The sequence below is a fragment of the Rattus norvegicus genome, chromosome 5, assembly GCF_021556685.1.
Source record: "Rattus norvegicus strain SHRSP/BbbUtx chromosome 5, alternate assembly SHRSP_T2T, whole genome shotgun sequence".
NCBI lineage: Eukaryota > Metazoa > Chordata > Mammalia > Rodentia > Muridae > Rattus > Rattus norvegicus.
The window spans coordinates 22,822,792-22,839,238 of NC_141538.1; the positions used below are offsets into that span (position 1 = coordinate 22,822,792).

The 16,447-nt window shown below is 40.6% G+C and overlaps 1 protein-coding gene across 1 annotated transcript; it reads right to left on the reverse strand.

Moving 5' to 3' along the window:
• Positions 1-8,040: 8,040 nt before the first annotated feature.
• On the reverse strand, positions 8,041-9,665 carry Ptp4a2l1 (protein tyrosine phosphatase 4A2 like 1). The gene is given in 1 exon segment (NM_001401898.1): positions 8,041-9,665. A coding segment is annotated over 1 exon segment (516 nt). The 5' UTR covers positions 8,966-9,665; the 3' UTR covers positions 8,041-8,449.
• Between the last annotated feature and the right edge of the window lie 6,782 nt (positions 9,666-16,447).

Consider the following 16,447-nt stretch of genomic DNA (forward strand, 5'->3'; position numbering starts at 1 on the left):
CACTGTATTACAGCTCTGAGGGGAAAGGCTCCCTTAATGAAAGTGTTCCAGAGTGTTCCAGCTCTGCTCCAGTGGGGGAAGGTTTTCCCAAACTCTTATAGCTCTGAAAAGAAAGGTAACCTTGCAGTCTGGAGCCAAGGAATAGAACAAATTCATATGGCACAACGAACCTCACCCAAGAGATTTATTGGGAAAGAAGAACCCAGGAGGGAGGCTGCCTCTGCTCGATTGAAAAGCCATTTAGAACTGAGCAGAAGAGAGGGTTTATGTAATGTTTCTTAAGGGCACAGAGCTTTTCAGGGTAGAACTTTCCAAGATGGGGATTGATGGCTTTTCAAGTTCTGAGTTTGGGCTTTTTACTTGTAGGACTGGGGCTGGGTCTAGAACCTGGTGGTTGGAGGTTCTTAGGGGAGTGGTCTACAAGGGGAGTCTGGGCAGGAAAAGCCACCCATGCAGCCCAACTCAGTGTGAGTAGCCAACATGCTCTGCATATATGAATTCCCAAGTAATTTTTAAAAATTAAACATAGGCCTCCATTGGAGATAAAGTGACATCTTTAAAAGAAAGACATTTAAAAGGTACTTTTAAAATAATAGGGATGATTTTACAGAACACCTTGAATGTTCTGTCATGCCGCATCATGCTCTGCCAGCCAAAGATGTTCTTCTTTAGCAGATGATTTCTTAAAGGTGTACACAAAGCGAGCTGGCATTCTTTCTGATGTTCTGTGGAGTGGCTGTGAAGAAGCTTGTGGTGTCAGAACTGAGACAGGGTTCAGATGCATGGACTCATTAGGATAGATGGCAAATGGGCCACATGCTGCAGCTCTGTTTCCTTAGCCTGTAGCACTACTCAGAGTTAGTAGAACTTGTAGGGAGTCAGGCCTTGAAGAAAGAATTTGGGTCACTGGGAGATTGTAGGGGATGCTGGGATGCTAGCTCCCCCCTTTCTTCTGTTTCCTTGTTCCCAGGATATGAGCAGACCTATTACATCATGTGTTCCTGACACGCTGTGCTGTGCTGTGCTGTCACAGGCCCAAAGCAGCAGAGCGAATGGCCATGGGCAGGAGCCTTCCTAACCGTGGAGCAAGTACACCTTTCTTCCTTTTAAGCTGATTTACTTCAAGTACTTTGTCATGGAGACAGAAGGCTGAATAACAAAAATGTATTCTTTTCAAACTTAGGGCAACTTGGTCACATTGCCTGTGCTCATTAGTTACATTTATGAAGGATTACTTCACTGCTGGAAATAACCGTAGGATGTCTTTGTTGGCGAGATTGACTCACACCCGTTGAACATTGCATTTATGTCGGAACCCAAATGTGCAGGGAAAACTTACTAAGTTCTCTTTTATTGTTCCCAAGAAGGAGTCTACTAATATAGCTATAAACTCTTTCACAGAGGTGTCATGTTGACTACCGCAAGTGATAGTTATGAAACCTGGATTTCCTAAGACAATTCTACTTAATGGACACAGGAGATTGCAACAGTTGTTCCTGAATTTCTCGCAGTGGAAGCACTCAGATTTAATGTACCCATCTTTAATATCTAAGATGTGCTTGTTATATGCCTTAAAACTCACTGTATTTCTAAGGGATTCAATCAGGTGAAAGTAGATGGGGTGTAGGCATGATGGGAGGATGTCAACAGCTTTCCCAGTGGCTACGATAAAAACTACATAGAAGCACCCTTTTCTGCTACTGCCTATGATAAAGTAAAAATTACGTAAGGAACATTCTCAAATTAGTCAGTCATGACAGAAAGACTTTCTGTTACATGCTTAAAGGGAGAAAACTAAATTATTTATGTTCCTGACCTTTAAGGAAACTTCATGCTTAGCATTAGATAAACCTGTTCCTCTTGTAGTTTCCTTTATGTTTCCACATTGCTGCTTCTTATGGGCTCAGGCCACCATTATGCCTTTGCATACCAAGGAAAGCCTCTAAAGACAGAGTAAGTACCTCACTGTGTGCCTTGGCTGCTAGTGTGGCTTCTGCACTCGTTATGTCTTTGAAATGACGTCATCAGAAACCATTAAGCACTACAGCAACAAAGTAAAAAGAATTAATAAATGTTACTCGATAATAACTCTTAATATAACGGACACAAACTAACAGATTGTATTAGAAAATAGAATCCACCTTTCTCCTGCATCCAAGAAGCATACCTCCCACCTCATTAAGGACAGATACCACTGTGAGATAAAAGAGTGGAAAAAAGTATTCCAAGAAAACAGAGTAAGTAGGTGTGGCTATTTTAAATCTGGCAAAAGAGACTTCAGGCAAAAAACTGTGACACACCTTCACTTTCATGAGAGCAAAAAGGTTTGCTCCAGATATCACGTGGGGTCTCTCTGTCAGAGACAGCAGCATTTTCTGAGCAGTGAGCCCGGAGCAGCACATTGTGAGACCAGCCCCAATTATCCATGCATGGTAACCTTTTTGCATCTGCATCTGTCACACATCCCACACACATGACCTCTGTGATTAGAGACTAACATACAAAAGAACAAAACAAAACAGAAGCTATTTGTTATTTCTTAACTTATATTGTTTGGTGCTGGCTGTTTTGTAAGTCATATGCTCAATGTCACTTGGTTTCTTACATTGACCAATGCTGCTATATTATTTCTAAATAGAATAATTTGAAAAAAATATATTTAAAATGAAGCAGTTCTGACCAGAGAAGCATTCCCTTGTCTCTGAGAGACACATCTTCTGAGGATCAAAGCAGCCAGTGCTTTGCCTTCGGGATGCTGTACAAGAATGTCTGCTATCTCTGATGCTCATATTGGCTTCCTCATGCAGCTATGCTCTGTGTCTCTCTACTTTGGACTGAGTTTGATGCTCTTCTTTCCTCCCTTCTTCCCTCTCTCCTCACTCCTGTCCCTGTTCAGTAATGGGTAAAGCATGTCTAAAAATGAATGCCAAGAAATTTAAAATATACCCAAAAGAATCACTTCCTAACTCTTCTCCCTCATAATGATGTCAAAGAGGCCCAAAGAAAATGTGCCATTTACCCTTTCAACATCACTTCTCATGGCACAATAGTAAGTCCAACTAAGTTACCATTTTTCCTTAGGGTGGGATACTGTGTTCCTGTGTTCCACAATTAGACCAGCTCAGTGTGTGTGTGTGTGTGTGTGTGTGTGTGTGTGTGTGTGTGTGTGTGTGCCCATGAAGAAATGCTTTCTTTCCAGAGCACTGTCTCACTGTCTCAGAAGCAATACTCCCCGATGAGCAGCAGAATATTTAGAATATTTGTGAATTGGACTTACGGGATCGTTTCCAGTTCCTCAGGGTTTTGCATCACATATTTTCAGAGTGAAGAAAATAGAAACTAAATGGTTTTCATTCTTTGGAAACTACCTTCTGCCTTGGAAAGAGTTCTGTCCAAAGTTTCCTTGAAAACATTTCATCTGACCAAACATGTTGGAGTGCTCTCAGATGGGAGTGGTGCATTCCTGGATAGTACCATCATGAGCTCTGCTCTGCCCATTAAGACCTTTCTGGGTGAGTAGGACTCAGACATGATAGAGATATACGCAGACACACACATGCAGAAAGATATGAAGACATACAATGGCACATGCACACACATGTACACACACATGTATACACACACACACACACAAACACACACACACACAAACACACACACACACACACACACACACACACACACACACACACACAGAGTGCCATTTTAAAGCCAGCCTAAAGGCTAATAAAATGCAGTGTCCTGTGCCACCTGCTATGGAAGCTTTGTCAAGATTTCATCACTTCAGAGACAGTTCTATTGCATGATAAGTAAAACACTAAATAAGAATCTCTGTGATTAAGAACACATATACTTGTTGCTCTTGCAGAGGACATGAGTTCAAGTCCCAGAAGCTACATTCTGTCTTACAACCATCTGTGATTATAGTCCTAGAGAATCTTTAGCTTTTTTCTGGCCTCCAACGGTACCAGGCCTGCATGTTGTATACATTCACACATGCAGGCAAAACATTCATACACATAAAACTTAAAGAATAGAACAAACACCACCAACAAAACCCTGCTAAGTAGGCAGAACAACAACAGCAAACTGATTTTAAAAGTGAGAAGAGAGGATGACCAAGTTACATCTAAAGACAGGAACATCAGAATAACACCTGACTTCTCAATGATGACTTTGAAAGCCAGAGGATCTGGTTTGATGTTCTACAGGTTTTGAAAGAACAACTGTTAACCATAATTAAAAGGTAGAAAAATTTGCTGTGATTGTTAGCATTCTGTCTAAGCTCCACCCCCACAGTTACCTGGCAACAGCCAGGTATGTCTGCCACTATAAAAGGGGCTGCTTGCCCCCTCCACTCTCTTGCTCTCTTGTTCTCTCTTACCTTCTTCCCCTTTTGTCCCTTCTCTCACCATTCCCCTCCCCCCTTCTCTCCATGATCTCAATCTCTCTCTCTCTCTTTTCCTCTCTCTCTTCTTTTCTCTGCCCCTACTAACTACCCTCTTAACTCCCCTCTCTGTACCCTGAATAAACTCTATTCTGTACTATACCTGTGGATGGTCCCTTGGGGGTTAGGGGAAGTGGTGGGATGCCTCAACATGAACCCACTGATGCCTCACAGTGGGTTCATCCCCTTCCCCACACCTCACCACACCTCTGTAGAACATATTCCCCCTTTGTCTTTTTATAAACACATCAATGATAAAAAAGAATTTAAGGAATTTGTCTACTAATCTAGCTACACAAAGTATATTCAAAAGAATATTCCTGTCTGAGTGGAAGATTGAATGCCCTCAAAAGGACAAAAGAAAAAAATTAAACAATTCCAGATCAGTTCCTCAAAGCAGGTATGTCAATTCCACCAAGCAAAGCAACGGGAATTAATAAAACTTTTTCAATAATGACTCCATTATTAATGGTCTCAATTCCTCAATAAAAAAAATACAGACTAGCAGATTGCATTAAAACAAACAACAAAAACAGGATCCATCTTCTTGATGCCCCCAAGAAACACACTTCACCATTAAAAACAGATATCCCTTTAGGGAAAAGGGACTTTCAAAACGTATTCTGACCAAATGGAATAAAGAAAAAAGAAGGTATGACCTAATATATGACAAGAAAGATTTTTAACCCAAAACTTATCAGAAGAGATAGGGAAGAATATTTAGTACTCAACAGAGGAAAAATCCACTAAGAAGATGTTACAGTTATAAATATTTATTAACCTAACACAGTGGCACATAATTTCCTAAAATAAAGATTAGATCTAGAACAACTATTGAAATCAACACTGTGATAACTAATGGCTTTAAGACTCTACTCTCTATCTCACTGAATAGACAGGACCCCAGAAAAAGATAGATAGATAGATAGATAGATAGATAGATAGATAGATAGATAAAAATAAAATTTTTGAGTTAAATTTCATCACAAATTAAATGAATCTAACAGACTTTTAAATAACATTTCAGTAAAACACTAAGCAATACATACTTTCTCAGGACTTGATGGAATTCTTTTCCAAAATCAACCATGTATTAGGGCATGAATTTAGTCTTAGCTTTAGAAAATATGAAATAACATTCTACCACAAAAGAAAAAAGCTGGATACCAACAATAGAAATGGCATTAAATAGACAAACTCATGGAATCTAAACAACAGGGCACCGAATGAAAATTGTGTCAGAAAGAAATTAAAAAGGGAAAACTTAAATTATCAGAAGTGAGTTAAAATAAAAATTCAGCATACTAAATTCAGTGGAACATAGCAAAGACATCCTTAAGAGACCAATTTATAGAACTATGTGTCTGCATGATAAAAGAAGTTGGATATTACCTTACTAACTTTGTGACACACCTGAACACTTTGGAAAAACAAGAACAAACAAATCCACATAAGAATAGATGAGAAGAAATAAAATCAGAGGTGAAATCAATGAAATAGAAGTGAAAAAGAAAAACCACAACCAATAAAGTGAAGAGTTGGCTCCTTTGGAAAGGCTAACAAGATCAAGAAATTTTTAGACAGATTAACCTCAAAATGAGATGACCCAAATTAGACCAGAGATCAAAATGGAAGATTTATGACAGAGACTGAGAAAATTTAGAAGTTCACAAGGATGTATTCGCAGTCTTTATTAATCTGAAACATGCAATAGAAATCGTAGATTTTCTAGTTATTTATGACTTCCCCAAATAATTTAAATAGATCCCCAACATCCAGTGAGATAAGAAGTATAATTAAAAAGTTTCTAATTACAAAAAGCATAATGTCAGCTCTCTGCAAATTTTTCTGTAAAAGAGAAAATAAGGAACGCTTTAAGTTTTTTTGTGAAATCTATATTACCCCACTAGCAAAATTAGACAAAGATTCAACAACAACAACAAATAAGTCGATCTCTGATGAACATGTCCAAATTCTCAGTAAAATGATTGCAGACCAAACTCAAGAACACATTAGAAGGATATTCACGAAGATCAAGTCAACTTCATTCCAGAAATGCAGGGATAATTTAACATACATAAATCAGTAAATGTAACTGGCCCCATAAACAGACTTAAGGATAAAAACCACATAATCATTTCATTGGATGCATGAAATCCAGTATCCCTTCATGATAAAAGTCCTGAGAATCTAGGGATGTGGAGGACATATTGGAACACATTACCAGCAATATACAGCAAGCTCACAACCAACATCATGCTAATCAGAGAAAAACTCAAAGCATTTCCACTAAAATCGGGAATAAGAAACGGACACATACTCTTCCCATTCCTGTTCAATACAGTCTAGGTTTAAAGGCTGAGCCAGTAGGAGCTCTTGGAAGGTTCCTGACTTATTAGAGAGGGCAGTTACAGAAATAAAAGGAGCACCGTAAATGTTACAGCTTGCTTTTAGAATGGAGCTGACATAGAAGATGGCTCAAAGACAGCTGCCAGTCACGGTGATAGAATTCCATAGTAGTGGTGACCTATAGGTACTATTCCAACCTTAGGGAGTCTGCTGACTTGCCCACCTCCTTATGTGCCAAGGAGAGAGCAGTGTCGAGGAATGGCAAATCTAGGCCAAATTATGAATTTGAAAATGGGTGAACCTTGATGTAACTATTCTTAGGAACAATTTCATGCCACCAGGTCATGGTTTGACACCTGCTACCTAGGGCTCAGGAGTAAGTCTCAGCAGTCTTGCAGGGGCTGCTCTTGGCCATGTTAGGAAAGAAATGAGCTTGCAATAGCTTGCACTGATTATTATTCCCAGAAACCGTGGGAGCTCTCTTTCCTACAGCCAGCAGGGAAGTGGCAGAGTGAGGAGAGCTAACAGCTCTCTGATCCCAGTGCTCAGCTGTGGTTTTGAGAGGTAAAAACATATTTATTTCTATCTGTATGAGAGTGTGGCACTTTAGAAGTCGGTATAATTGAGGAATTATTTTAGGTAGAAACAAAGCAACTTAATTTTCATAAAGTATTAAAATAATTCCTGAACCATAATTCCCTAAGACACCCAGAAAATGAAAATCTATTTTACCAATGGTGCAGACTTTAGTATACAGTGCCTCTAAGGTTTTCCTTTCTTTCTCTTTCTTCTTCTTTCTTTTTCTTTCTTTCTCTCTTTCCCTCTCTCTTTCTTTCTTTCTTCCTTCCTTCCTTCCTTCCTTCTTTCCTTTCTTTTTTTCTTTTAGGATGTACTCTGAATCACTCTTTAGAACACACATATTTCTTTAACAACTTATGCTAATTTTCTTTCAGTTTCCATGTAAATTTTCCAGCCAATGATCAGTATTTTAATATATATAGAAATTAAATAGTAGCTTTCTTAAGGCAACAAATGCAAGTATGCTTCTCAGGAGTACAATACTCTTACACAAAATATTATTATGACTTATTTGTTCAACACACACTTATTTGTACACACACACACACACACACACACACACACACACACACACACACTTCATCACTTAATATGCTGTAGGAAATTCACTTAGCCATAAGGATAACTCCAATCATTTAAAATACAAAGTAAAATTTTAGTAAATGTGAGTTGACAAATATCAGCTTTATTTTTCCTGTTATTATAAAATGTCCAAGGCTAGGTGATTTATCAAGAGATTTATTTGGGTGATAGTTGTGAGAATGAAAGCCCAACATTACCCAAACTCACAGCCTATTGTGAAGCCTCTTGGTTGACACATGATGGGAGTGTACTCAAGAGTGCTTTTAGCCGGCAGGAGCGAGAGTCAGGGTTCAGGTTTTCTTTGTCCTTGTTCTGACACGTATGTTAGTTTTTTCCTTCTAATTCATTTTATAGGAGAATTTCTCCATTGTTTGCTTTAGCACCGATTGAATCCACTACTAGTTGATGGCACAAGAAAGATTCCAGATCCGCATTCCTGATACAAAGAATATCCTTTCAACGTCATAGTGGAGAAAGCCTTCAGCTTCTGTCCTATTGGATGCAACAGTACACCGTGGAATCCTTGAAGCGTGATCGTGTTCGGGGCCTCATCTTGGGACGGTAGTGCTCCAAAAAAAGCAGCTGTTTGGTGTTGAAAGCGCCCCTTCGTTTCTGCCGGATTAAGTGAACTGCGTCTTCATTCTTCATTCCACACTCGATCAAAGCAAGTGCCACCAGCACAGGCGCCCTTCCGAGCCCAGCCATACAGTGCACTGCCACACAGCAACCAGGCTCCTCACGGAATTTGTTTTTTAGCAGGTCTAGCCAATTATCCACTAGCTCATCAGGGGGCGGCGCTCCATCACTGTAGGGCAGGTCTAGAACACGGATGCCACTGTTTTCAACTAGAGTCTTATCATATGTGGCGTCACAAACTCTGACTAAGGTTGTCACTCCGTAGCTCTTAAGTTCCTCTGTGAACTTATGTATCGTCTCATTGGTGGGGTTGTAAGTTATCAGAAAACGCATGCTGTCGTAGCAGATCTCCACTGGGGCTACATGGTTCATTATGGTAAACCAGAGAGGGTGCGTGTGCCTGCCTGATGGAAACGTGAGAACATTAAGCTCAACAAAAGGTCTATTTTTTTTTTTCTTTATTTGGCTTATTTTCTCAGTTAGAAGCTCCTCCAAGATAGGCAGAAAACTATTTAGAATTTGCTCGAATTCAGCCTGGGCCTTAGCGTCCTCAGACTGGTACCTTCAGATTTCAAAACATCCAGCACATACCGAGTTTACCCGCCAGGCCTACATTTAGACATGAGTGAGACAACGGTGGTGATTGTCTTCCTCCATTGTTTACTTGATGCTTGATTTTACCAGAGTCATTAAAGGAAGTATACTTGCAGTTAATTTTGAGGACAGTCTCGGTGTCCAGAGTCTTCAAAGCACAGTTGAATATTTCACATAGAGCCAGCCCCCAAGGTCACTTGTCCGGGGAGTTGTGCTGAGCCTGGCAGAAACTGGTCTTCAAATTTGGAATCGCCATAAATCCGCAATGTGTTTTCCACCAAAGTCCTAGGGTAAGTGGAGAACTGAAATTTCCCTGCTAGCCTATGCCTTAGATACCTTGCCAGACCTGCTGGCGGCGCATGACTCTGAGACCATCCTGCTTCCCTGGCTGCCACCACGTTTCTCCCACCACCATGCAGACGAATTGGACAAAGCCCCTACCCCATCAGCTAGCCATGGACGTTGCACCCCAGCCACTTGGGCCACCCCCACCCCTACTCATTTATTTATTATGGCTTGCTTGCAAAACAATGAACTCGTTATGACGTCTTTATATACATACCATGTATTTGCTCGTAACTGCTGTCCACTCTCTTTTGTTCTCCTCCCACCCTCTATCCCACCCTTTCCTGTCTCTCAAAGACCCCCCCTTCTGTTTTATTTTCTTACAGTAGTGACCTGACATACATATATTTAATTCTTTACGTGGCTTAATGTGGCTTAATATATAATGTTATTTTATCTACTCCCTGGTGATAGACATTTAAACTGGTTCCATATGGTGGCTATTAGGAGCGGAGGGCAGCAAACAGACCTGCGAGTACGTCAGAAGTGTGTGGATATAGGTTCTCTGTTGTGAGCATCCATGGGTGGTTCTTCATGGCTCTATCAGAGACGGATAACGTTTCTTTTTTTGACATCCTAACTAGAACGTCTTTTGTCTTCATGCAGCTAGCCTTCTAATTGAGATATGTGACCAGAAAGTTTGTTTGCACTGCTCATAAGAATAATGTCAACTTGTTTTGTTTTCAAATACTTATTGACCATTAATATTTCTCGTATCAGAAGGCTCTTCAGCTTCTCGGTTTATGAACGACTGATTTGGGAGTTTGGGAGTTTGGGAGTTTAGTTTTCAGAATTCTTTTTCCAGACCTCATTCCCTGTCAGCAAATGTTCTCCCCGTTCCTCTATCTCCTTCACTATGCATAATATTTTAAATTTCATGTGATCTTATTTGTCAAAAATTCCCAATTATTTCTTGAGCTATTGGATTCCCTTTCTGAAACCTTTCGTCTATGCCTCTATCTTGGAAATATTTCACCTGTTTTTTCTCGAGCAGCTTCAAAGTTTCAGGTCTTACATTAAAATCTATGAAATATTTTTATTTTTTTTATCCAGTGTGAGAAATAAGAAAGCTAATTTTTCTTCATATGGCTATCTGTTTTCCCAGAATAATGTCTTGAAGAAGTGGTCATTTAAGGAGTTATAGCTATGTGGGTTTATTTCTATGCCCTATGTTCTATTTCACAGTCCTGTTTGGGGATCAGTGCCTTGTCGTTTTGTTACTGTGGCACAGTTGCATGATTTGAGATGGCTTGTTATATACTAACAGCATTGCTAGTTGGGCTAATGATTGAAGAATTCAAGTTCTTTTGTAGTTTTGTAATTTTTTTCTATTTCTGTGAATAATAATTGGAATTTTGATAAAGACAACAGTGAGTCTTTACATTGCTTTCACTAATATGGCCATTTTGAAATTTTTATTAGTTTTGCCAGTCCATGAACACAGGAGTTTTTCCACATTTGGATATCATATTCAATTTCTTTCTTCAGACTTTTGGGAGTTTTCATTGTAGAATACTTTTGTTTCCTTTGGGAGATTTATTACTGGTGCTTACTTTTAACTAGGTAAGTAGTTAATTTACTTCCCAAATGTCGCCCCTCCCCCATCACCCTCGAAGAGTTCTTTCCCCATCTCCTATTCCCTTTGCCTCTGAGATGATGCCACCAGGAAACCCCTTCCCCTGGTGCATCACATTTCTACAGGATTAGGTACATCCTCTACTACTGAGGCCAAACAAGCAGTCTTCTGCTACATATGTGCCAGGGCCTTGGACCAGCTCTTTGGTTGGTAGCTTAGCCTCTAAGAGCTCTGAGAGCTCCCAAGGGTCTACTTAACACTGTTGGTCTTCCTATGGGGTGCAGTGGCACCTTCACCTTCACCTTCAGTTCCTTCAATCCTTCCCCTAACTCTTCTGTAGGGGTCCCTGGTCTGTTTCCTATGGTTGGCTGTGAGTTCTTGCATCTGTCTCAGTCAGCTGCTGGTAGAGCCTCTTAGAAGACAGCTATGCTAGGCTCCTGGTTGCAAGCACATGCATCGATTACTGGAGTATTTTTAAAGAGTTATTCATGACTAGGTTTAGGTCACAATTGTAAGTGTACAAAAAAAGTAAAGAACTGATTTAGAATATTGATTTTGTGATCTGCTCTCTCTCTCTCTCTCTCTCTCTCTCTCTCTCTCTCTCTCTGTGTGTGTGTGTGTGTGTGTGTGTGTGTGTGTGTGCGTGTGAATCTCAGGTCTAAGAGTTTTCTATTAGAATCTTTAGAGTCTTTTAAATATAAGACCATGCTAGATGCAAATAGAGATAATTTGACTTCATTTCTTATTTAAAGAAAATTATCTTGACTATTGCTCTAGCAAAGGCTTCATAAGACTTCAAACACTATGTTGAATATGGGAAGAAATACTGAATGTTCTCCACTTATTTTGATTATACATTTGTCACACATAGCCTTTAATTAAGTTGCAGTATGTTCCCTTTAGTCCCAATACCTTCAGAATTTTTATCAAGAAAGGGCATTAAACTTTATTAAAGGCTTTATATTCATTGAGATGGTCATGTGACTTTTATTAAGTGTATTTATATCCTATATCACACCTGCTGATTTGCATATGTTTAACTTTATGTTTATACTCCAAGAATGAAAAATGTTTAATATAATTTTTAAAATTCACATATCGATGCAATGTATTTTGATTTTACTGAACCCCTGACTCCTTAACTCCTAGATCTAACACCAACTTCCCTATTCCTTCCAATTTCAAGTACTTTTGGTTTTTACTACTCACCGAGATGAATTTATGTTGTCCTGTGAATGATGGGTATGGGACCACACAAGAAGCAGGATCAACCCACCAGGGGCCATGTGTTTAAAGCAAAGATAGTCTCCTCAGAACCCATCAACTGTTAATATCTCCTGTGTTAAGGGTTGAAACTCCTAAGTCCCTCCCAACTCCATGTAAGAATGTTCATTAGCTTTGTCTGTATAGACAACTATAGCTGCTGTTAGTTCATGAGTGTGCGTATGTGTCCAACTGTGTTCAAAAGACAGTGCTTTGTTTCAGTCCTTCCTGATTCTCTTCCAGAATGTTCCTTGAGCCTTTGAGGGAAGGAGTGATTTGGATGTCCCAGTTTTGCCTTGGAACTCCAGATACTTATTTTCTGCTTGTTGTTTAGCTGTGAATTTCTGAGTTAACCTTGTATTCTGAACAAAGAAACATATCTGATAAGGTCTCTTGAGTTCTGTTTATCTCTTCACATCAAAGTAACCCTTTTAGTATCCTTTGAAGAGATGGCTTAGAACTCACGATTTTTTTTTAGCCTGCTTTTATAATGGGAAGCTTTTCTTTCACTGTAAATTAAGACTCGACTTACAACTTGTATTTTGTATGTGTTTGCTTTGATTACTGTATTATGGGGAATTTCTTTTCTGGTCCTATCTGTTTGATGTTCTATGTGTTTCTGGCATCTGTATGGGTTTCTCTTTCCCTAAATTTGTGAAATTTTCTATGGTTTCATTTAAATATTTTTATGCATGTGTGAAATTCTTTTACCTGTGTGCCATTAGCATTTTGGCAGTAATTTAGTTCTTCCAACCTGATATAAGTGTTTATCTCTATACAGTCATATTTTCACCAAAGTTTCACTGACATAAATCCTTTTATACCATCTCACATCTTATTTTGAAGGGCCTACTCAAAAGGATTAGAAAATGTAAATCTAATTGTTCCTATGAGTATTGGAGAGGAATGTCCTCTATGACATTTTAGTTTAATTGCAATAGTATTTACCCTGGGATACTAAATGGTGTCAACCATAATTATTTGTGAAGAAGAAACTCACAAAAGGCCATTCTTTACTGAACTGACCAATGGGCATGTTCCAAAACATGAACCCTTAGGTAAAAGAAATTATCTGCATTCATTTATATAAAGAAGAATTCAATCCCATACATCAACCATCTGTTTTAGTAAAGATAGCTCTAACTATTCCTAATAAGATATATATTTGGTAGCATCAACGAGTACAACAAAGTATTACCAATGTTTTCAAACTAACCTAAGAGTTAGTATTGTCAGGTTCAAAGGAAGCTCCAATTCCCCAAACTCTCAAAGGCAGTCCAAATGGGCATTTCTGGTCATTAGATAAAAACAACATTCCTGGTCTCTTCTACCAAAGGAGGTATCATCCTTATGTCTGATGGAGAAATACCAGGCTACCTGTTGTGCATACTAGCATAACAAAGCTCATGTTGGCCTCTGGTCTTCCAGCTAGCATCCTAGCCCCTTTTCCTCTTCTACTCTAAACTCCCTCCAGCTCTGGAGCTTCCCTCTCCCCAGCTACTCATTTTCTTTATAACCTTGTTTTTCTGAATGTGTTCTCTCTGTTTGTCTGGCTTTATCTGTCTTTCTCTAGGTTTGTCTGTCTTTGTCTCTCTGCTATTGTTTCTCACTATATTTACTCTACTCTCTCTCTTGCTATTCTCTGTCCCCTTTCTCTGTCTGTCTCTCTCTCTGTCTCTGTCTCTCTTTGTCTCTCTCTGTCTCTCTTTGTCTCTCTCTGTCTCTCTCTGTCTCTGTCTCTGTCTCTCTGTCTCTCTCTCTGTCTCTCTCTGTCTCTCTCTGTCTCTCTCTCTGTCTCTCTCTCTCTCTCTCTCTCTCTCTCTCTCTCTCTCTCTCTCTCTCTCCTCTCTCTCTCCATGTCTGTTCTATTGGACAGGTTCAGGTTTATTTCTTTCTCTGCTCTGGGCTTTTCCAGATACTTCTATCTGTGCTCTGTCTCACATCTTCAATAAAGATTTTCCCTTTAACCATACTGTAGGGAAGTCATGTTGCCAATTTATAGAAATATACCTTAATATATTTATTAATCTATTTCCAAAAATCAGGGTTGTACTGCCAGAAATTTGTTTCTAGTGGTAAGCATGTAGCTTAGGGATATGAGACATTATAACCAAGTAATATATCCACTGACTCATTATCAGTGCCATCAGTTTTGCAGAAAATTTTACGTCAACTTGCAAGCATTTTGCCATATCTCTAAGCATTCCTGTTTTTGTCTGATAAGTAAGTGAAAAAGGAAAGTGGGGATATGAAATTGACAACAGAGCAACAGTGAAAAGAGGCACTTTCCAGGCAGGGGAACTTGTTCCAGTGAGTTCTTGTTGAAAATGCAGATTCGATATAAGGCCTCTGGGCTCCCGTGGGGGAGGGCCCAGGAGCGGCAGGACCCCTGCCACAGACACCGCCGGACCCTGAAGGAAACAGACCAGATAAACAGTTCTCTGCACCCAAATCCCGTGGGAGGGAGAGCTAAACCTTCAGAGAGGCAGACAGGCCTGGGAAACCAGAAGAGACTGCTCCCTGCACACACATCTCGGACGCCAGAGGAAAAAGCCAAAGACCATCTGGAACCCTGGTGCACTGAAGCTCCCGGAAGGGGCGGCACAGGTCTTCCTGGTTGCTGCCGCTGCAGAGAGCCCCTAGGCAGCACCCCACGAGCGAACTTGAGCCTCGGGACCACAGGTAAGACCAAATTTTCTGCTGCAAGAAAGCTGCCTGGTGAGCTTGGGACACGGAAGCAGAATTTCTCTAGAACCTGGCACGTTCTGTGTTTACCGGAAGTCCCACACCCGCGGATCCCGGCCCGCAGCAGCTCTCTGCTCCCAGACCCGGTGAGAGAGAGACCCAACCGCCTGGTCAGGTGGGCACTCCTGAGGCTGCAGAGCGGAAGAGACCACCAACACTGCTCACCCCTGCCCACATCCCTGGCCCAAGAGGAAACTGTATAAGGCCTCTGGGCTCCCGTGGGGGAGGGCCCAGGAGCGGCAGGACCCCTGCCGGAGACACCACCGGACCCTGAAGGAAACAGACCAGATAAACAGTTCTCTGCACCCAAATCCCGTGGGAGGGAGAGCTAAACCTTCAGAGAGGCAGACAGGCCTGGGAAACCAGAAGAGACTGCTCCCTGCACACACATCTCGGACGCCAGAGGAAAAAGCCAAAGACCATCTGGAACCCTGGTGCACTGAAGCTCCCGGAAGGGGCGGCACAGGTCTTCCTGGTTGCTGCCGCTGCAGAGAGCCCCTGGGCAGCACCCCACGAGCAAACCTGAGCCTCGGGACCACAGGTAAGACCAAATTTTCTGCTGCAAGAAAGCTGCCTGGTGAACTCAAGACACAGGCCCACAGGAACAGCTGAAGACCTGTAGAGAGGAAAAACTACACGCCCGAAAGCAGAACACTCTGTCCCCATAACTGACTGAAAGAGAGGGAAACAGGTCTACAGCACTCCTGACACACAGGCTTATAGGACAGTCTAGCCACTGTCAGAAATAGCAGAACAAAGTAACACTAGAGATAATCTGATGGCGAGAGGCAAGCGCAGGAACCCAAGCAACAGAAACCAAGACTACATGCCATCATCGGAGCCCAATTCTCCCACCAAAACAAACATGGAATATCCAAACACACCAGAAAAGCAAGATCTAGTTTCAAAATCATATTTGATCATGATGCTGGAGGACTTCAGGAAAGACCTGAACACACTTAGGGAAGCACAGGAAAACATTAATAAACAAGTAAAAGCCTACAGAGAGGAATCGCAAAAATCCCTGAAAGAATTCCAGGAAAACACAATCAAACAGTTGAAGGAATTAAAAATGGAAATAGAAGCAATCAAGAAAGAACACATGGAAACAACCCTGGATATAGAAAACCAAAAGAAGAGACAAGGAGCTGTAGATACAAGCTTCACCAACAGAATACAAGAGATGGAAGAGAGAATCTCAGGAGCAGAAGATTCCATAGAAATCATTGACTCAACTGTCAAAGATAATGTAAAGCAGAAAAAGCTACTGGTCCAAAACATACAGGAAATCCAGGACTCAATGAGAAGATCAAACCTAAGGATAATAGGTA